Source organism: Pristiophorus japonicus, chromosome 1, assembly GCF_044704955.1.
Source record: "Pristiophorus japonicus isolate sPriJap1 chromosome 1, sPriJap1.hap1, whole genome shotgun sequence".
Classification (NCBI taxonomy): domain Eukaryota; kingdom Metazoa; phylum Chordata; class Chondrichthyes; family Pristiophoridae; genus Pristiophorus; species Pristiophorus japonicus.
In genome coordinates this window covers 357,661,575-357,684,600 of record NC_091977.1, presented here as the reverse complement: position 1 = coordinate 357,684,600, position 23,026 = coordinate 357,661,575, and the positions used below count along the sequence as shown (strand labels likewise).

Genomic DNA, 23,026 nt, shown 5'->3' with positions numbered 1-23,026 from the left:
ACAACTACCCATAGAATTTTGTCAGGCTTTTGAGCAGTAACTTGCGGTTACTAGAAATCCTTTCGGCACGGCACCCTCTACAGGGGATCTGTGGCATGTGTGAGCAGCGCAAGAAACAGCATGTCTCCAACCAATTCGATTGAAGAATCCTCACTGCACAGGGTCTAAACCAGGAAGTATAAATTAGAATATTTAATCTATTGTGAAATCGTGTACAGAAAGCAAAGTAAAGAAAGAGAGAAAAGATGGGATTAAGAGAGAGATAAAAAAGACCAAAAATATATTTTAAAAAATATTTCCCAATACGAATTAAATTCTGAAGGAATGAGACTTCTCACTTGTAAAATTAAATTATCAGAGCCAGAGAGGTTGTTTGGTAATAATTATGAGTTATCATGCCGTTAAAAATCACTAACAGCTGAATGCACCTGCCCTAATCTTTTTTTGCCGTGTTTAGTGGCAACTAATGGGTAAGTGTTATGCATATAAACTTGTATTTACTCTGTACAGCCACCAGAGGGCTCATCCCCTGGAGTCCCAAGCGATCCCATAATACCTTGGGAGAACAGGTATTTAAGGAGGCCTCACAGGTTGGAAAAGCACTCTGGAGACCTGCAATAAAAGACTAAGGTCACACTTTACTTTGAGCTCACAGTGTTCAGTCTGACTCTTTCTCCATACATAACAACTGGCGACGAGATACAGATAGCAAACCCAAAGATGCAGAGAACAGTGGGGGCATCCCGCAAAAGTTCTCAGAGGGAGATGATTGGGAAACTTTTGTGGAGCGACTTGACCAATACTTTGTGGCCACCGAGCTAGATGGGGAAGAGAACGCTGCCAAATGAAGGGCGATCCTCCTCACCGTCTGTGAGGCACAAACGTATGGCCTCATGAAGAATCTGCTTGCTCCAGCGAAACCCATGGAGAAATCATATGTGATGATTTGTGCACACTGGTCTGAGAGCATTTGAACCCAAAGGAAAGCATTCTGATGGCGAGCTACACCTGCAAAACGTCTGAAGGCCAGGAAGTGGCGAATCACGTCGCCGAGCTAAGACGCCTTGCAGGACATTGCAAATTTGAAGGACATTTGGAGTACATGATCAGAGACTTTTTCATACATGGCATTGGCCACGAAACCATACTTTGCAAACTTTTGACTGTCGAGACCCCAACCTTGAGTAAGGCCATAGCGATAGCCCAGGCGTTCATTGCCACCAGTGACAATACTAAGCAAATCTCTCAGCACACAGCTGCTGCTACAAGTACTGTGAACAAAGTGATGTCATTTTCAAATCGCAATGTACAGGGCAGGTCACACATGCCTGCAGCTGCACGTCTGCAAATGTCTCAGAGTCCACCATCAAGGGTGATGAATGCAAGGCCATTAACACCTTGTTGGCGCTGCGGGGGTGATCATCGTTTCCATTCATAACGATTCAAAGGGTACGTTTGCAAGGGCTGTGGAACAATGGGACACCTCCAACGAGTGTGCAGGCGAGCTGCAAATCCTGTTAAACCTGAAAACCACCATGTTGCAAAGGAGGACAGATCCAGGGAGGATCATGACGAACCGGAGCCTCTGACTGAGGAGGCAGAGATACATGGGGTGCATACATTCACCATGAATTGTCCCCCGATAATGCTGAATGTCGAACTAAATGGACTCCCGGTGTCAATGGAGCTGGACACAGGCACGAGCCAGTCCATCATGGGCAAAAAGACTTTTGAAAGTTTGTGATGCAGTAAGGCCTCAAAGTCAGTCTTAACTCCCATTCGTACGAAACTAAGAACTTACCAAAAGCACTGATTCCTGTAATCGGCAATGCTATCGTAAAGGTCTCCTACAATGGAGCAGTGCACAAGCTACCACTCTGGGTGTACAGGGCGATGGTCCCACGCTGCTCGGCAAGAGCTGGCTGGGAAAGATATGATGCAACCGGGACGACGTCCGAGCGTTATCGCCCGCTGACGACACTTCGTGTGCCCAGGTCTTAAACAAGTTCCCTTCGCTGTTCGAACCAGGCATCAGGAAATTCCAAGGAGCAAAAGTACAGATCAACCTTATTCCGGGGGCATGATCCATCCATCACAAGGCAAGAGCAGTACCGTATATGATGAGAGAAAGGATTGAGATCGAGCTAGACTGTCTGCAACGAGAGGGCATAATTTCGCCGATCAAGTTCACCGAGTGGGCCAACCCGATTGCTCCTCTCCTGAAGGGAGATGGCGCCGTCAGAATCTGTGGCAATTACAACGTAACTATTAATCATTTCTCCCTGCAGGACCAATACCCACTACCAAAGGCCGACGACCTCTTTGCAATGCTGGCGGGAGAAAAGACGTTCACAAAGCTGATTTGACTTCAGCCTCCATGATGCAGGAACTGGAGGAATCATCGAAGGGCCTCACCTGCATCAACACGCACAAAGGTCTTTCATTTATAACAGGTGCCAGTGTGGAATCCGATCAGCACGGCGATATTCCAGAGAAACATGGAAAGCTTACTGAAGTCAGTCCCGCGCACCGTGGTCTTCCAGGACGTCTTCTTGGTCACAGGTCGGGACACAGTTGAGCATCTGCAGAACCTGGAGGAGGTTCTTAGTCGACTCAACCACGTGGGGCTCAGGTTAACACACTCGAAGTGCGTTTTCCTGGCGCCTGAAGTGAGTTCTTGGGGAGGAGGATCGGACGGACAGCATCCGGCCCATCAATTCGAAGACTGAGGCAATCGAGAACACACCGAGGCCACAGAACGTGATGGAGCTGCGGTTGTTTCCAGGACTCCTGAACTAATTTGGTAATTTCTTTACGGGTCTCAGCACACTGTTAGAATCACTGCATGTCTTACTGCAAAAAGGGGACAAATGGGTTTGCAGTAAAAGCCAAGAAAATGCCTTTGTAAAAGCGAGAAAATTGTTATGCTCAAACAAATTGCTTGTGTTGTATGATCCATGTAAGCGTTTGGTACTAGCATGTGATGCATCGTCATATGGCGTCGGGTGTGTATTGCAACAAGCTAATGATTTCGGGAAACTGCAACCGGTTGCTTATGCATCCAGGAGTGTGTCTAAGGCTGAGAGAGCCTACAGCATGATTGAGAAATAACCGCTAGCGTATGTCTATGGGGTAAAGAAAATGCATCGATACCTATTTGGGCTAAAATTCGAATTGGAAACTGACCATAAGCCACTTATATCCCTGTTCTCCGAGAGTAAAGGGATAAATACCAATGCATCGGCCACATCCAGAGACGGGCGCTCACATTGTCCGCATACAACTACGCCATCCGCCACAGGCCAGGCACAGAAAACTGCTCCGATGCTCTCAGTAGGCTGCCATTACCCACCACGGGGGTGAAAATGGCGCAGCCCTTAAATTTAGCCATGGTTATGGAAGCTTTTGAGAGTGACTGCCTGGCATATCAAAACCTGGATGAGCCAGGACCCCTTATTGTCCCTAGTCAAAAACTATGTGCTTCACGGGAGCTGGTCCAGTGTCCCAGTGGAAATGCAGGAAGAGATAAAGCCGTTCCAGCGGTGCAAAGATGAAATGTCTATACAGGTAGACTGACTTCTGTGGGGCAATCGAGTAGTAGTTCCCAAGAAGGGCAGAGACACCTTCATCAGTGACCTCCACAGTACCCACCCAGGCATCGTAATGATGAAAGCGATAGCCAGATCCCATGTGTGGTGGCCCAGTATCGATGCGGATTAGAGTCTTGCATTCACAGATGTAATACATGTTTGCAGTTAAGCAATGTACCCAGGGAGGCGCTGCTAAGTTTATGGTCTTGGCCCTCCAAACCGTGGTCTAGGGTACACGTTGACGATGCAGGCCCATTCTTGGGTAAAATGTTCCTTGTGGTTGTAGATGCATACTCCAAGTGGATTGAATGTGAGATAATGTCGGCTAGCACGTCCGCTGCCACTACTGAAAGCCTGCGGGCCATGTTTCACCAGTGCTGAGTTCAAAGAATTCATGACCTGCAACAGGATCAAACATGTCATATCTGCCCCGTTTAAACCAGCATCCAATGGTCAGGCAGAGAGAGCAGTGCAAACCATCAAGCAAGGCTTGAAGAGGGTAACTGAAGGCTCACTGCAGACTCGCCTATCCTGAGCCCTGCTTAGCTACCGCATGTGACCCCACTCGCTCACTGGGATCCCACCTGCTGAACTGCTCATGAAAAGAGCACTTAAGACAAGGCTCTTGTTAGTTCACCCTGATCTACATGAACAGGTATGGAGAGCAGGCAGCTTCAAAAAAGTACATACCATGATAGCGCAAATGTGTCACGCAAGATTGAAATCAATGATCCTGTATTTGTATTGAATTATGGACAAGATCCCAAGTGGCTTCCCGGCATGTCGTGGCCAAAGAGGGGAGCAGGGTGTTTCGGGTCAAACTTTCAAATGGACTCATTCACCGGAAACACTTGGACCAAATCAAACTCAGATTCACGGACTATCCTGAGCAACCCACCTTGGACCCTACCTTCTTTCACCCGCCAACACACACACCAGTAGCAACCGGCACTGCGGTTGACTACGAAGCAGAACCCATCATCCACAGCAGCCCAGCAGGACCCACCACACGAGGCAGCCCAGCAAGGCCAGCTGCTCAGCAGCCCAGCGAGGGCCCAACAATTGATTCAACAACACCAGCTTTCACACCGAGACGATCAACAAGGGCAAGAAGGGCCCCAGATCGAATCACGATGTAAATAGTTACACTATTGTCTTGGCAGGGGGGGGGGGTATATAGAGTGTTGTTATAAATGTAAACTTATATTTACTCTGTACATCCAGCAGAGGGCTCATCCTCTGGAGTGCCAAGGGATCCCATAATCCCTTGGGAGCACAGGTATTTAAGAAGGCTTCACAGGTTGGAAAGGCACTCTGGAGACCTGCAATAAAAGACTACGGTCACACTTTACTTTGAGCTCACAGTATTCAGTCTGACTCTTTCGCCATACATAACACTAAGTATAGCAACTTCACGCCCTTGCATGTATGCGAATGCCGAGTCTATCGGTGAGCTACTGGTGTAGTGATGCTTGTGAAGAAGCAGGACAAATCAGACAGCAATTTCCAGATTTCCGCATTTAACTGCGCATGTGCGGACTCCAGAAGTTGCTCTTCAATTTGTTCCATAATAACGGTGAGCCTCATCATTATCCTCAATGCAAAATCTGGACCAATATATTAGTGCTTACATTTGAAAATTCTCAAGACCAAATGACAGCACTCATCAGTGGCACTGACGAAAATCCAGACAATGCTGTAGCACCAGAAGAGGCAGCAGGCCACTTAAAAGGGTGGAAGAGCCCCGACAACTGCAGCAAATTTTTGACTGAAGGCTCAAGTCGAAAACGAGGCGTTTAACAGGTAAGGGATCAGGACATAATTGAGGGAGAGGAGGCCATTGCTGGGAACTCTCCTTCCATTGGAAGACTTCAGGGCTTTCTCATCTCTCCCATTAGGGTTCACCCAATCGTCCTGGACAATGATGGTAAGGGGTGTAGATGGGAGGGAAATGGGCTGTGAATTCAAGTTCCGTTCCTTGCTTGCATTTGCCTGCAGTGAGCAGGAAAGAGTTGGCCACTGACTGTCCCAGCAGGGATAGGGGGAAGAGAAATTAAGGTTGTAGCAGGGAGCAGTCAGCACGCTGTGCAGGTTGATGTTCTCCACTGTGTGCGCCATTATCCTATCAGATAGAAAGGTATAGGTGACTGCCTCCAAAACTTTGTATGGCAGAGAAGTTCAGAGAGTACTTTTATTTTGTGGGTAGAAGTATAAAGAATTGGTACCAATAATCAGCCTGACGTTATCCCAGAAGCTTAAGTTGTTACCTTTTGACTGCTTCTATATCCACAATTAATAGCTGCTGCTGAAATACTACATTAAAAGTAGCTTTCAAAGTGTTAAAAGACATGTCCCAAAACACTTACATTAAATGCTTCAGTATGCGTTTTTAAATGTTTCTATTCCAGCAACCTTTTCCTGATTTTCATTCGAACTAATTAAATGCAACAATCTTAACACAAACACACACACACACAGCTGAGAGTTTTCTACTCCGCCAGCTACAGTTGTTGTTTAATCAAAAATCTGATTTTTGGGTGACCATATTGGGAAGCCCCCTTCAAGGAAATTAATTGTAGGCAAAGCAGCGGATCTGATCAAACAGAACCATGTCACATCTGCCCAATTTGAACAATCTTTGCCAACATTTTCCCGAACAACTAATAGGTTCTTCCTACCGAATGCAGCTTCTGGTACAGGCCACATGCGTTGCATACATATCCACCGTTTGCATTCTTGCGCCAAAGAGAGGTCTTTGTGGTCAGGCAGTTGGCACAGAAGACTCCAGAGCCTCTTCGTCTCTGAAACAGCAAAAGGTCAAAGGTATATCATGTGATCTGTGAAGTTAGGACAAATCAACACAAGAGTTTTGTCTCCATTCTGGCAGAAATAACTAAGAAAAAAGGTTGCTCACAATAAGGTCACTTTTAATTGTGCTTCATTGCAAAAATTGAATCTCATTATAATAAAGCAGAGATTAAGCTTAGAAAATACAAAAGCATTGTTACAGCAATATGCAAAATATTACAATGGTGATTGTATTAATTGGATATGTGTTTGCAAAATTTTCACCATTTAAGCCATGCTTAACATCCCTCCGTAAAAATAATGGAAAAGGGACTTCATCTGAATGTTGCAAGTATAGGGGTGAGAGAAGTATTGCTTCACTTTTTTTATGAACTTTCTGTCAAATCTTTAATAATTAAACACCCCATTACAGATACAATAGTTACAACTCTCACATCCCAAATTAAATTGTGGGGTTTAGTTTCTCAAATGTCAGTGGCAAGTGGGGAGTAACTATTATAAGTAATTTAATATAATTTCCCACCAACTTAAGGATGTACTATTCTGTGAGACATTAATGTACAGACACATACCACACTCCCTGGCTACTTGCCCAGTTTCAACTTCGACCTTCTGTTTGGCCCAAAACTGAGTTTCAAACCTCATATCCTATTTATCAACCAGGCCACTTATTTCCGCATCTGCAACAATGAAAACCTGTGTCACTACCATTCCTCCATTGCTGCTGGACACCTTACCCATTCCTTTGATGTGACTTATGCAATGCCCTCCTTGCTAGCCTCACGACCACCTTCTTTCATTCATTTCAAATGATCCAAAACTCCACTGCCAGCATCCTGTCATGCACTAAGACATGCTAGCCCATCTGTACTTAATGACCCACACTGGCTCACTAACATATCAAATTTTAAATCACTAGTTATCATCTGCAATCCCTCCATGGGACAAAATTGCTCCATGGCCTTGCTCCCCTCTACTTCTGCAATCTTCTCCAGCCTCATGTGCCCTCCTGTTCGCTGACTCTAGCCTATTTTGGTGCCTTCAGCTGTCTTAGCCCTGCTTTCTGAAACTCCCTTCCTAAACCCTTGCTCCTCTCTAACTCTCCTCCCACCTTTAAAGACCTTTCCAGCCAAGCTTTTGGTCACTTCTCCTGACCCTCCTATGCAACAGCTCAAAATGTTGTACCGTGATAAAGGCAAGCCCTCCCTCAGTATTGCCCCGAAGTGTCAGGCAAGAATAGGTGCTTAAGTCACTGGAGCAAGATCTTAACCTGCAATCTTCTGACTCAGAGTGCTACCACTGAGCCACAGCTTACACCCTCTATTTTAACAGAGGCCCTAACCTCTTTTAAAATGAGTTAACACTTCTGTTAAAATTACAGACTGAGGAATTTCAGATGTACATGTAAAGTAGTCATACGCTAATATTGTACAGCATGGAAGTCCGTTACTTATTCTCCTTCTCCCCTCATGCCTCTTGGTTCCTCCCTTGTCCCTACATAAATAGTTTGAGTCACTGAGGAGAAAATGAGATGCTGAAAATTTGATAAGAATAATGTTTTAGTGTTTATTCTTTTGAGATTTTAAAATTAGATTTTTTGATTTTTACATGCCAGAAATCACTTTTTGCAGTTTTGTAGGGCCATTGGAGCTCAACCCATGACATTAGTTTGATATCACCATCACATTACACAATTGATGACTATTTAGAAACTTTTGTTAAACTTCACAGGCCTACCTTTAAACAAAATGGTTCCTGCTACAAATTCTTTATTCAGCATGACAATTCCATACCAAATAAATTTCCATTTCATGTTATTTTGACATCAATTTTTCTCATTGTATTGAATGTGGATTATAAACCAACTGGACTGAGCAAAATAATTTGCACCACTCAGACATTGCACATCAAAGCTGTGCTGAAAGATTTTAGTTAATATAAAAACACTGTAAGCTTTTTACTTTCTATAGGCTGTCATTCCTTTTAATTTTCCTGATTTTAGATACAGAAGAATAATGAAACCATTGCTCGTTCAATGATATATTAGGTTCAAGATTTGTAATCTGATCAAATTTTGTATACATATGTGAATTAATCATGACCTCATTCTATCCTATTTCTGGGTCGCAGAGCCAGGGAAACAATAATAATGGTAGTGACACAGTAGAGTAGTACACTGTCTTTTCATCTCGGCAACCCGAGTTAAAGTCCACGCTAGATTCACAAATGAAAATGCCTTCTTTCTGCTGACTAACGTCCTGGGTGGAATGAGCTTGGGCAGTCTCAACCCAGTCCTAGTGAAGAAGAATGGAAGTACAGTATAACCAACAAAGTTACAGGAAAATACCATATTGGATTGATAACTGTGCATACAGTCTGGGAAAGGAGGAAATACCTTGATAATTGTAGTACAGGTACCATTGAAACACAACTAAATGTTTTAAAATATCTTAAATGTATGCTATAATTCGAGATATACTTCAGCATGGCCAACAATGGGTCATCCAGTTTTTCATATTTGAAATATTTATAACATCTCATTGCTTTCCAAGGTAGATCATCTGTATGTATAGAAGAAAGGATTCTTATCTTTGAAAGATTATTATGCACAGCCGCCACTTAATTCTCCTTCCAGGGTATACAACATCTGTTGGATAATGCCAGATAGTGTAGTTCATTTCACGAAAAATGTAATTTATGATTGTACAAACTATAGAAATATTTTATTAAATTAAAATAGCTTTTTTGTATTTTTCAGAACAATTATAGTTTAGCCAGAAGTAAATATGCAAATTTTAAATAATTACAGGTTCAAGTGCTTTTCTATAACTCTTCAGAACTCATCTCCAATCATCTCCCTTATAAATGCTTCCTTCTTTTACCAAGAGAACTTAACTGCTTTAAAAAAAACTAATGTTATTTACAGTTCTAAATGGGTGGATTAGTGGACAGTGAAGTTTGATTTTAACTTCAGTGAAAGTTTGCTACAGCGATGTAAATTGCAGATAATACAGTGCTATGCACTTTGACGAAAACATTAAAAATGCATGAGTACAAAGCAACTACATCAAGTGATATACAATATCCACATGTTGTTTTGCAGCTAAGCAATTCTGAGAGACCTGAATGGTGAAACTCTAATGCCGCAGTATAAATGGAGGCTATTCTGAATCAATTCAGAATTGCACTCTTTTAAAATTACATACTCCACTGTTTATAAAGAAGCAGGAAAAAAATGATTTTTAAAATTTGTATACAAATCTTTGGGAGAATTAGATACATCTTACAATAGAAAAGGGTTACCCACAAAGACTTTCTTTTCATTTCTGTAAACACATTTTTTTAATTAAAACATGTTAATAAACAGTCACAAAATTAATATAATCTGATTTAAAATGTAAATTTTTTTGAAGGTCCTTCTTTACAAATGGTGTGCTCACCAAAAATAGCCAGGGAGAGTACAATGCTAATAATTGTATTCTGATATATTCAAAGTGGAAGGCTTTTATAGGCATATTTCTGCCTTCAAGACTCAAGCAGTTTCTTGGAACAAAAAAGCACTTGATTCATCTGGCGTTTCACAATGTATTACAGAAAAAACCTGGTGAGCAGCCAGTTCCCTATAGGGTAATTTTTCCATCCAGATGCAAGTGCCATTGAAGGACTCGTCAGCTAAACTAATTACAATCTCGCATTTGCTGATGCCTGCTCACTCCAACATTCAACATTGTCCATTAATCATTGATACAAGGAAAATGAATGTAGCCAAAAGCAATGAGTACTGCTAGACTGCACAGCCATAAAATGTGAAATGACTGTAATAATTTAACTTGATTCGAGAAATATTTTCAGTTAGCAATAAACAGCTGAAAAGTCAGTCTCACAATTACCCTTTCAAAACAAGAATACCACCTCTCCCTTCGCCCACTCCACCCCCAGCATCCCATCACTGTAATTGTTTGTGCCACCAATGGTCACTTTGGGTAATTTGGAACAAGTCAAGACTTTTATTGGAATAAATTGTAAGATTTGATTAGAATTACAATGCAATACGTTTGCAACTTTTAAATAGAAAAACGAGCAGATCCTGTTACTGGCACGGTAATTATTAATCTAACTAACAAATGATTACCATGACAAAGTACATTTCCTCAAGCATTAGTTCATGCTCACAAACAGTTGTAGGGAGAATACATTTCCTTGGCTGTAATGTGGAGGACCATGCTTGTGCTCTCTCTCTTCCCTCTCTTTGCAGAAAGAATGCAGTCAATAAAACTCCAACAGATCTAATTACATCCTTTGTGATAGCAACCAGCCAAAATAAAATTAGCATATTCCATGCAACAATATTAGCTACAGTGCAATCACTTGTTGAAACATATTAAGACTCGGTAATGCACGATAGTTATCGAATAACTATGTCATGCAGAAAACATTTAAATTGTTCTATTGTGTGAAGTAGTGTGCACAATCACCATCATTGTGGAACTTGGAAGGAATAATTATTTGTGCTTATGATAATAAAATTAACAACGTTGCGATATTATTCATGACATCAATGACAGAAGCGTCAGAAAGCTAGAAATTATTTGCTTTTTTATATAAAGATAATCTAATAATCTTGGCAGTGTAGAATTAACTTTCCTTCTGAGCCTTGTTTTGAAGAAAAATACAGGATTTTGTTCTAACAGAACGGCTTTGTGTGGCTTGCATCCTACACAGTGTTGAGTAATTTAGTCAAGTACTTGGAGGAAAAATGCAATAATTTCTAATTGTACAGAGGTAAGGGTCTCAGGAGTGATTAGACCAGCTAAGTGAGGTAATAGGCTGTCCCCATCAAATACCTCACGTACGCGACTTCCTGTTCAATTACCAACTTGTCTGCACTGCCATCTGCAAAAACTAATACATATCTTGTTCTGCCAGTTTCTGCTTTTTCAGTTTCATTAGCTGGCTGCAGCTGCTGCACAAGAAAGCTCCAATTGTCTTTGTTTTCCCCAAGTGCAAGCCCATTTTTCTCCCTGCCACGCACATCATTTCAAGGTAGAGCATTGTCTTTAGCATGGCACAGTGCAAAGGAACGGTATTCCGCACAATCTGAGCTTGCTGTTTTTTCCAAAGTAATTTCATGTCCAGCATGAGCAAAATGGTATCTGGTGTCTGTTACAGTTCAGCTTATACCATGCATTAACCAGTGATGTCTGACTCACCAGTATCAGACACAGGGTGTCGAGTAGACTTGTCCACTCTCCAAATGGTCTTTACATGAGCTCCGATATCTTTTAATTTAAATACTTTTTCCCAGAAGAAAATATCAAGACATACTGAAATGACTGTTGTAAAACATCTGGCTACAATATTGGATATCAGTTTCCAGCCATCGAGTCCTTTCACCTGGGAATGGTTTGTGCATGATTCACTCCCCTAATTTTTCCCCTTAAAGCACATATCTTTGCTTTTCACATTACAACATGGTATGTTGAAATGTCAATCCAATATCTTTAAGATATGAACAGATGTCGGACTTCATGTCAAATGTCAAATGTTCAGACTCCAGATGTTTAATGTCCAGACTTCTCTACACTAGTTTTTGCTTTAATTACAAAGGATTATTGTACATTGCACTTCCAAAACTTAGAGATATTTTCTAAAAATTTCATGTAAATGTTATACTAATGAACTGCTGTTCTGTGACACTTTCATTAGATTTTAATGCGATGCAACACTTTATTTTCATTGGATTTAAATTCCATAAGCTTATTGTTGTTCTTAATGTTTTTCAATTTTGTTAAGTGTGCTAATGCAAGTCAGATGATAAAAACATTAAATTGTTCAATCCTTGGTCTGCTAGGGCAGCAGTTGCACTGCAAGGAGAAGGGGCAAAGAGAAACCAGCCAGTGTTTTGCTGCTGACTTCTAGTCAGGGACCCAGCAAAAGCCACTGCTTTCACCAGGGGCAGGGAATTAGAGGTAATAAAGACAGAAAATGCTGAAAATACTCAGCAGGTCAGGCAGCATCTGTAGACAGGGGAAACAGAGTTAACGGTTCAAGTCGCTGACCCTTCGTCAGGACACCAGCGAAAGCCACTGCCTTCACCAGGAACGTGGATTTATGTTTGTGAGGAATATTATATGGGCACTTTGGGCAGGTGTTCCATTTCAAAAAATCCAGAATAATTAAAAACTTTAACAGATGCATTGGTTACAGTGCTGTTCATTGTTCCTCATTCGTGTCAATCTGTTCAATTTACAGTTATATACATTATAACAATCTTTCTTTAAATTGTTTTGCTCTCATATTTTGAAATTCTCATTGCTCTTGTACTCAAGGTAGGTACAGCACAACCGAACGCAGAGTAAACATTGCACTCTCGGTTTATTGCAATTTGCTCTCTCTACCATGGGCCGTCACATGTATGCTCTCAACCTCTCTCTTCAAAAGCAGAGAGAGTACGTGACTGCCCTGGTCCTCAGTCACGAATTATCCGTTGTCATTAAGCGTTGTAACAAAAACAAATGCCTTCTTCCTTTCATGCTGCAAGGACCAGAAACTCAAACAATTTTGAATGCCAGACAATCTACATGATCTCTCTTCTCCTTCGCTTTACTCTGACCACCTCTCTGCTAATTTCAGCCATTGCCACATTTTCACTACACCCTCTGACCGACTCCTTTTTGACCATTAACAATCAGCTTTCAGGCAAGGGCCTCTGTTTCATCCCTATTTAAATGAATTCCAGATTCAACATGGTACTAAGGAGTTTTGCCATCTCTGCCTTCAGGTCGGTGTGTTTCTGGCCAGGAGGCTCGCTCCACCCCAACTCCAGATATGAAGCCTTACTCCAGATCCTCCCAGAACCCTCCAGCTCTGGCTTTTTTCCCTCTTGTCTATCTTTCCTTGAGAACTGCTGCCAATTCACTTTCTTCACTCCATTTACTCCACTCCACTTACTCACTCTAATCTATCTCACTCTAAACATGAAAGTGTAACATTCTGAGTTCTAACCTAACATCATCAAACCTGCTGACAAAGGGGGCACTGTTATTATATGGCGGAAGAACCTTTGCCTGGCTGAGGCGGAATGCCAACTCTCTTGGTGACTCCACCTAGCTCCCTCTAGACCATGACCTCACCACCAAACACTTTTTTTCCCAGTTTTTCCAACTCGCATGCCGGCAGGCTACCGTTGGGAAATTCAGTCGGCCTCCTGAGCTACTGCTCCGTTGGTGCCCGAGGATGAGTGTGCAATGCAACTTTTAGCGCTGCTCTCTCACCTTTGGGCGGCAAAACTGAATTTGGCAGTTTGAGGCAGTGATTGCCGGCTGGCGTTAAAATCTTCACTCAGCCGGTGTCACTGCCTCAAAAACGATACCGAATTTCGATCCATGAATCCTTATTTCCCAGACTGTTATCGATCTCATCTATTCCAGAGATCCACCCACATTGCCTTCAACCTCCTAGTTCCTCAAACTTGCATAACCTATTTCTACCTCCTCTTCAAAATTCATAAACAAGATCGTCCTGGTTTATCTTGCTTCTGTCCCACCAAACTCATTTCCTCTCATCTTCCCCCTCCCCACCTCTTAACCCCGTTCAGTCTCTACCCATCTAGAGTGATGATTCTGCTTTTGTACCTCCACGCTGGGATGAACAAATGGTCTTGTGAACAGATACTACTTCTGGTTCACAGGAGACACCTTTCTGGGGAGACACCTTGCAATAGGGCTCTGGCCATAAGAGAAGAACTAAAACTTGCCCAATGGAGATAGCCAAGAAATAAAATCAACCAGGTTTAGGATTTATGAGCTGGGATCTGCCCTCAGTGTAGAAACCTTCACTCTTATTTAATTTTAGTTTTAATTTTAATTAAGCGAGCAAAAATACTCACAAAAAGTCAGAATTATTTTTAGGAAATTTAAAAAAAACTCCTGGAATTTGATTCCCATGTACATTAAATAATTGTACAGTGCATATCTGAGAATTGAATTTATGCATAGTCAAGAAACAAAATGCTGTAGGGCATAACTTGTTAGACTTGTAACCTTGTAGTGCAACACTTTGTAAGTCCTCAGGTACCAAACAACAGTTGCTACAGGTTAGAAGTGTGGCAAATTATGACCTACAGCAAACCTATGTTGAAGGTCCGAAAACAAAGTCTCAATTCAACCAGCTGGGCAAAAGAGACACCTTCCTGTGAGCTTTGAGATGGCTACCTCAAAATGATCACTCAATCATCATCCAATGACCCCTGCTGGAAGGACAAATATATAGATGGCAGTTAAAATTGGGCTTTCACTCTGATCTGTACTGAGTTAGTTGACATCAGCCAGAGTGGCAGAAAATATATAAATAGGAAATATGAAGTCAACTGTAATTTAGCACTCTTCCTCAAGTCAATTCCCTTAACTACTCCTGTTACTTGTTGATACAAGAGACTACATTGACTCGGTGGTCTACTTCCTGTCATGCTGACTGCACAATGGCTCTGGGAGGAAGGTTCTCCTCTGCCCCAAAGCTGAAGAGCTTCCTCTGGTGTACCTCCTCCAGCAACACATCCAGTGGCTTCTCAACAGAGGAAGCAATTCGAGCACTTCTCCCCAACAATCAGTCACAACAGTTATCTGAAATCAAAACGAGCAGCAGTCCTTTAAGAACTGGTGCACTCAATATATGCTGCCCCTTTGCTGCCGTGTTTCTTACATTACAACAGTGATTATACTTCAAAAAGTTCTTCATTGGCTGTAAAGTTTTTTGGGACGTACTCAGGGCATGAACTGTGCTATATAAATGCAAGTTCTCGCTCTCTCTTTGCAGCTGCAGCATTCTTGTGCATGAGTAAAATATACAGGGTTTATATTACTGTTATATTAGTTAAAAAATCAGCTCCGGATTGCTATCCAGTGAACCTTGCTGGAAGGACAAGTATCAGACTCGCCTCTGAAGCCCCAACGGTCAAATAAAATACCAATCCTCAATGTATAGCTCAAACATGAATAATGACCTTTTGACTGAAGAAATAGATTGTGACCGAGTCCAAAACTGAAAGGAGATAACAGAAGCAAAGCTTGAGTTTGGATATTTGCTTTACTGATCCAGAAAGTTTGTTGAAGACTTTAATAATGTCTTCACATTATAAACATATGAAGTGGAAAGAAAGAATTTATTTTTAAAATCTGATTTTTAGTGTCCAGTTTTCACTTTAGAAATGTTCAGACACACAATTGAAAACCAGATGGCTGGAGCTGGATGTCAGTGTGCGTTAGATGCTGGTCTTCCACCTCTGAGGGAGGAGTTCAGATCCAGGTCAGCCTGATGGAAAGACAGCTGCAAAGTTCATATGTGGAATGGGTTTGGGCAGACTTCATCTAGTTCCTCGTGGGCATGGGTCTGCAAGTAAAACTGGCTCGATTTCAGCATTAACTGGGAATGTGACATGCTTAAAGATGCTTGATTTAAGCAATGAAAAGTTGCTACACTGGTGTACTAGGAGTGGAAGCTGAGGCACATTATTGGGGCAGACTGGAGACAGCTTTGCTCTGCAACTTGGCTGTGCCGTACCTGACCTCGGGGGTACTAGATGCATGAAATGGAAAGTGTTTTATTCCCCAGAACTGGCATCCCTTCCAACAATGAGCACAAAAATGAAGAACTGCCTAGTCCAAAACTGGACAGGTGGCAATCCCACAAGGAGCTATATATCATGTGATACCTTCAGACAGGAGGAAGTGCAGAAAACTAGTCAGCAACAAAGCACTTATTATTACGTAAGATTTACAAGCTAAATATTGAAGACTAGTTAATGAAACCATGCTGGAGGAAAGGGATAGGAGATTGCTGTACTATCCTTAAATAAGTTCAGTTACTAGATTTCACAGTCAATGATATAGTTCTTATTTTAAACTGTAAAGACAGTGATAGACAGAGAAATGGATAACACATGGACTGAAGAGATTGTTTCCAGCACTAACAATATTCACTGAAAGAACGTCTGTAATTACTGTGGCCTCATTTCCATATCTTGAATCCCAACGTTAACTCGGGGGGGAAAAAATCTGAAAGAAATCCTTTAAATTAATAAAAAATGATTACCACGGATACTCATTATGGATTCGATTTCAACTTACAGGGAACTGGTTGCCCTGAATGCTGTGTGACAAATTCAATAACTAGTCTGCTTCCAATTACAGATTGCCAGTTCGGTACTGAAGGCAGTCCCTAGCTGATTAAAGATGGACATGCTGAAACTGTGCTACTATATAGATACAAAACTATTTACAAAACAATTTCATTAGTCTGAGCCACTGACCTCTCCTGATTAGTTGAGTTCCACACCATTAAGCACGTATATGTTATAACACAGCTCTTGTATTGTTTGCAGTGATGGGCTGCATGCACTCTAATTTCATTTGTGGTCTATGATCCCAAAGGCTATTAAATAGCTCCCGCCTGTCCTTAAATAACATTAAATGAATATAGCTACAGAAATGTTATGTGTATGAATTTGGGGTAGGTATCGGTGAGAGTTGTGCCTGGTTTACCAATTTTACAGTGAAATGGCCTGCACCCAATCTGCGCAGGTATTGGTTCTACTGCTAAATTTGGGCAGCCAATTTTCTGGGCAGCCTGAGCATATCGCCTGTTAAAGGATCCCTCTTTGAAATTAGTCAGCAATGAGTGGGGTAGGCATCAGGCCTGCCTCATTTAGGATTCTTCAGAGGTCCCCACAGCTGCCAACTACAGGCAAGTTTTTAAATTGTTTGATTTTTTATAAAAGCTCTTCCTATGGAACCAAGAGGAGCAGGAGTTCTCCCCCGACTCCACAGATGCGCGAGCTGCCCCCACCACACCCTATAACCCATTCCAATGCCCCTCTTGAGCCTTACCAGAGCCGCTGTCAACATTATTATCCACCTTGCCGGCAAGCTGTCTGGCGGTTTAATTTGTGTTTGAATATTTATTTTTAAAGAGGAAAGAATTACTTAAAATACTAGCAAATCTCCTGTGGTGTTGTTCATGAGAAATCAGATGATACGCTGTTTTAAATGGTTGAAGCATTTCACCACATAGTACACAATATTATTTTGCTATTAAACTGAAGCCATGATAAAGTTCAAGACTAATTGCTGTTAAGTAAACATTGGGTGAGGTCTGAATTTTATTGCTTTTCAAGGTCACGGGTCAGAAATCAAGTTGTCTTTTAGGTACAGGTAACATCAAATTTTGTGGACTTTGAAGTTTTAATTCCAGAAGGATTTTCAGTTTTTCTCAAACTACCTTTGTTTTGTTTTATTTTTAAAGTGTGATGGGAAGGAAAGGCACAATACATGGACAGTATTTCATCATATTGAATTATATGCTTTATTTAGTCTTATTAAAATGAGTTGATGCATCTTTGTCTCTATTAGAAGGAAATACCATTTTCTTAAATTATTTAAAAAAATGTGTTTTCCCCTTCTCCTCCATATCCTCTCCTTCTCTCCTGAAGGTAATGTCTCTTGCTGGAGTATGGTTCCACAGGTATGGTAGCCCTTCAATAGCTCAACTAAGTGGCTATTCCGTGTGACTCTGGATAGTCAGTGATGGAGGCTATTCAATCGCAGAGGTCATCACAGCTAAACCCAGTCCTGTTCACTAATGTCTACATTCTAGTATGTGTAACTAGATTATGCTGGGGGAATAAAAACTGTGGCTACACTCTTAAGACCAAGGGCACAGAGGCCAAGAACAGTACCCTAACTGCTGCCCTAGCTAAAATCAGAGATTGAGGATCAAATCTAGGCCTGAATGGCTGAGTACTGTACCATGTGGTACAATTAGTTAGTGCACAAAGGATTGGCTGAGATGGTTAATCAGTATTTGTCCTGAGTTTTTACAAAGGTGGGTGAAGCCAAGTCTGCAGGAGTACTGGAGGAGAAACTACCAATGATATATTTAATATTACAAAGGAAACAACATTAAATCCGGTAATGAGATATAAGAAACCAGAGTGAGAGGGATTTTAGTGATCAAATACAGATGTACTAACCAGAATTCTTTGGAAACAAATACTGAACCAAGGGGCTGCAGGGTAGTGAATGCCACATCCCTGTTCGAAAAAGGGGGAAAGGGATAAGCAGGTAACTACAGACCAGTGAGCCTCATGTCAGTAATAGCAAGACCAATAGACGATAATAAGGGATAACGTAGTGAACACTTCGAAAGGTGTGGACAAATCAGGGCCAGGGGCACTCAACAAGGACTTATGGAGAACTAGCAATACTCGACTAATTTAATCAAATTCTTTCTGGAAATTACTCAGCATATAGTCAAAGGGAACAGAATAGATGCAACATACTCAGATTTGATAAAGTGCAACACAAGAGACTTGTTGTTAAGATTAAGGCCCATGGTAATAAAGTGATGATATAGAGTGATTACTAATTGCTAAAGTATAAAAAGCAGATCAGATTTTAAAAATATTACCCAGACTGATTAAATGTTGTTAGTGGAGTATAAAGGATTGCTGTTAAAATTTCATTTATTCTCCAGGCAAAGACATTTGGGCATAGAAGGAATAATATCAACATCTTTAAATTATTCCATATTCAATCTGTGAGAAAGAATGTGCAAGTCTGTAGGATATTGAAAGATTGTGAAATGTTAAGATATGTGGTAAATGCAATTCAATACATTTTAAGGATAAAGGGAATGGAAATATACCCTAAATGGTAAAACTCTCAATGCAGTGGTGAAAGGGAAAGATCCAAGAATACAAATACAGAAATCTTTAAATACAGGGTTTCAAGTGGAAGAGGCCAATAAAAGGTGCAGATAGGATTCCAGGTTTGAAATAAACAGCTCTTGAATACTAAAGCCAGGATCTGGTGGTAAATCTATTTAAGACATTGTGGAGTGATAGGGAGCCTGCTGTGCAATTTTGGCTCACAATATAAAGGATATTAGACCCATAGAAAAAATGCAATATGGATTCACTTGCATGATATCAAGGATGAGGGAATTGTAATTATAAGGAGACACGAAAAAACTAGAGCTATATTCATTAAATCAGAGAAGGTTAGTGGTGGCAGGGGTCTAATAGATGCATTCAAAATTATGAATAGTGAAAGATCATTTGCGTGATATAGTAAGATAAATACATGAAAAAGAAAAATATTAAACATTATAGGGAAAAGAGATAAAGCATTAGAGTAGATAGCTCCAGTGTGAAGCTAGCACAAGCTACAGGAAATGGCAGGGTGGACCAAATAGGCTCCCTTTTTGTTGAGATGTTCAGAATGCTATGATTTATCCATTAAGCAATCTGTGGAGATATATGTGCAATGAAAATATAGATTTCTAATATAACAAGTTCAGTTTTAATCCAACCTTTTTCACACTACTTTCAGGTCAATGAGATTATAGCCCGGAATTTCCTTCCAGTTGCACATGCTCCGCTATCGTAACTTTACCAGATGTGAGAATTTTTCAATGTGATTGGCCGCTTATAAAGGTTGATGATATCATGGCTGCATTATGCTAGGAATCAACATACATAAGAACATAAGAATTAGGAACAGGAGTAGGCCATCTAGCCCCTCGAGCCTGCCCCGCCATTCAACAAGATCATGGCTGATCTGGCCGTGGATTCAGCTCCACTTACCCGCCCACTCCCCGTAACCCTTAATTCCCTTATTGGTTAAAAATCTATATCTGTTACTTGAATACATTCAATGAGATAGCCTCAACTGCTTCCTTGGGCAGAGAATTCCACAGATTCACAACCCTCTAGGAGAAGAAATTCCTTCTCAACTCGGTTTTAAATTGGCTCCCCCGTATTTTGAGGCTGTGCCCCCCTAGTTCTAGTCTCTCCGACCAGTGGAAACAACCTCTCTGCCTCTATCTTGTCTATCCCTTTCATTATTTTAAATGTTTCTATAAGATCACCCCTCATCCTTCTGAACTCCAATGAGTAAAGACCCAGTCTACTCAATCTATCATCATAAGGTAACCCCCTCATCTCCGGAATCAGCCTAGTGAATCGTCTCTGTACCCCCTCCAAAGCCAGTATATCCTTCCTTAAGTAAGGTGACCAAAACTGCACGCAGTACTCCAGGTGCGGCCTCACCAATACCCTATACAGTTGCAGCAGGACCGTCCTGCTTTTGTACTCCATCCCTTATTGACAGCGCTACAATCAATTGCACGTCGTCAAACCTAATGTTTTCACCACAGAGATCACAAATTTCTGCAGGCAGCTTTCTTCGATATTAGCGGCAAAGCGAATTACGATCTAATTTCTTTTGCAATACCAAAATATTTCAAATTACCTTTCCTCTGCTCAAAAATCTTTACTTTAAAGTTAAACATTTTATAATTAAATGGCCTTGTGCACATCAAAAAAGGATCTGAGTTTGCTGGACAGCATAATACGAGCACCGCGATATCTTTGAGGCAACATACTGGCTAGAGTTAGAGCAAGCCTCACTATACTTGCATGACATTTTCCATCATGCTGATTAATCCACACAGTTTTTTTCGTAGGTTGGGTGCACCTCTCTGATCTTTGGTGTGCGGCCAGTGTCCATGGTGAAATAATGATATTTGTTTAGTAATTGGTGGTTAGTAATGGGTAAAGATAGAAAAAACAACTTGCAGTCATATGCCATCTTTCATGACATTGGGCAGTCTTAAAGTCCTTCATAGCCAGTGAAGTACTTTTAAAGTGTAGTCACTGTTGTAATGTAGGCAAACTTGGCAGCTAATCTGCACACAGCAAGGCCCTATCATCAGCAATGAGATTAATGACCAGATGATCTGTTGTTTGTCAGTGGTATTGGTCAAGGGATAAATATTGGCCAAGATAAATATTGGAAGAACACCCCATCTTCTTTGAAAAGTCCCATGGGTCCTATTACATCCATCTGAGAGGGCAGATGTTCATCTGAAAAATGGCACGTCTGATATCAGTGCTGCTGTGAGGCATTAGCCCAAATCTCTGGAGATAAGTGTGCTGCCACTGAGGGAGCAGCAGTCCGAGCAGGAGTTCTGCCGTCATCCCCTTCAATGAAGCAGCGCCTGAGGAGCTCCTCGGCCAGGCGGCCTGGAGTCAGAAGGGGAAGGTGTAGAGGTGGGGAGGAGAAGCCGGGGGGCGGGGCGAAGGAAAGTGAGGTGCATGGCCGCAGGTGTTGTCTTGGGCATATTTTTATGTTGCTGGTGCTATTTTGGTGGGAGGTTCGGGGGAAGGGGCGAGAGGGCTATCTTGCTGGTTTGCATGTGTGTTTGGTGTTGCTGGAAATGGTGACCAATCGAATGATGTAAATTTGATAAATTTGTTGTGGTGTGGGGCGGGGGTGGGGTGCGATGTTTTTTAGTTATAATTATGATTTCATACAAGTGGTTGGATTAAATGTTTTTTATTTAACATAACCTTGTCGTGCATTGTCTCAGATAGCTGCACCATTACACACTGGTGATTCCTTAACATGAAAGGGTATAATAACATTTAACTTGAATCAACTTAAACTTTAACTGTCACCAAGGTGATGCACATCATTGATATGACCTGCTCACCCAGCAATGTTGCAGCTTTGTAAATAACAAGGTTCTTTCAAGCAAAGCGCTCATTTATGAGCTGCTGACGTAAGAGTCTTGCAGCTATGTAGCTACCACGGGCCCTTTCCTGTGGTCTAGAGGGGGGCGTGGGCATGGTTTCATTCTCAGCCTGATTGTCTGGCCCGAGGTCAGCATTCACCTCCTCGTCCTCCTCGTACCTCTCTCCTGAGTTGGACCGTCAGTCCCTTCTGGTAATTCTTGTCCCCTCCTGACAGCCAAGTTGTGCAACATTGAGCACACCATCACAAATTGAGCTACCTGCTCAGGGTGGTATTGGAGCTCTCCTCCCGAGTGGTCCAGGCATCTAAAGCACTGCTTAAGCACTCCAATGGTTTTCTCCACGATATTGAGAGTGGTTCTGTGGCTCTCATTGTATCACATCTCGGCTTTGGTGTGGGTGTCATGCAGGAGGGTCATCAGCCAGGTGGCGAGGCCATATCCTTTGTCACCAAGCATCCAGCATTGACCTTATGGCTGACTGGTAAACATGTCAGATACAGTGCTCTCACGCAAGATGTGAGCATCATGGATGCTGCCCAGAAATTTAGCATTCACTGCCATAATAATTTGCTGGTAGTCGACAACGAGTTGCAAATTCAGGGAGTGGAATCCCTTGCGGTTCCTAAAAACCTCTGCATCCTGAAAAGGTGCCCGCATCGCGATGTGCGTACAGTCTATTGCTCCCTGCACCTTGGGGAAGTTAGCAATTCGGTAGAATCCTAGAGCCCTCTCAGTCTGAGTCTCCCTGGTCATAGGGAAGCTGATAAAGTCCATCCTGCGTGCATAAAGGGCTTCAGTGACCTATCTAATGAAGCAATGTGTGGCATGCTGAGTTTTAGCGCAAATGTCACCAGCTGAGGCCTGAAAGGAACCCGACGTGAATAACGAAAGTGCCGCGGACAGTGCAGTCCTGATGCTGCTGGCAGGCTGCAGATCTCAAAGAACATAGAAAATAGGTGCAGGAGTAGGCCATTCGGCCCTTCGAGTCTGCACCACCATTCAATAAGATCATGGCTGATCATTCTCTCAGTTCCCCT

General features: G+C 41.9%; 1 protein-coding gene across 7 annotated transcripts in view; it reads right to left on the bottom strand.

Moving 5' to 3' along the window:
• trps1 (trichorhinophalangeal syndrome I) overlaps positions 1-23,026 on the bottom strand; it is a 267,639-nt gene that overhangs the window by 36,353 nt on the left and 208,260 nt on the right. For all 7 annotated transcript variants that reach the window (XM_070890764.1, XM_070890755.1, XM_070890737.1 and 4 more), the window contains exon 5: positions 6,269-6,391. In XM_070890764.1, coding sequence (XP_070746865.1) covers positions 6,269-6,391 — 123 coding nt within the window. The remainder of the gene's footprint in view (positions 1-6,268; positions 6,392-23,026) is intronic.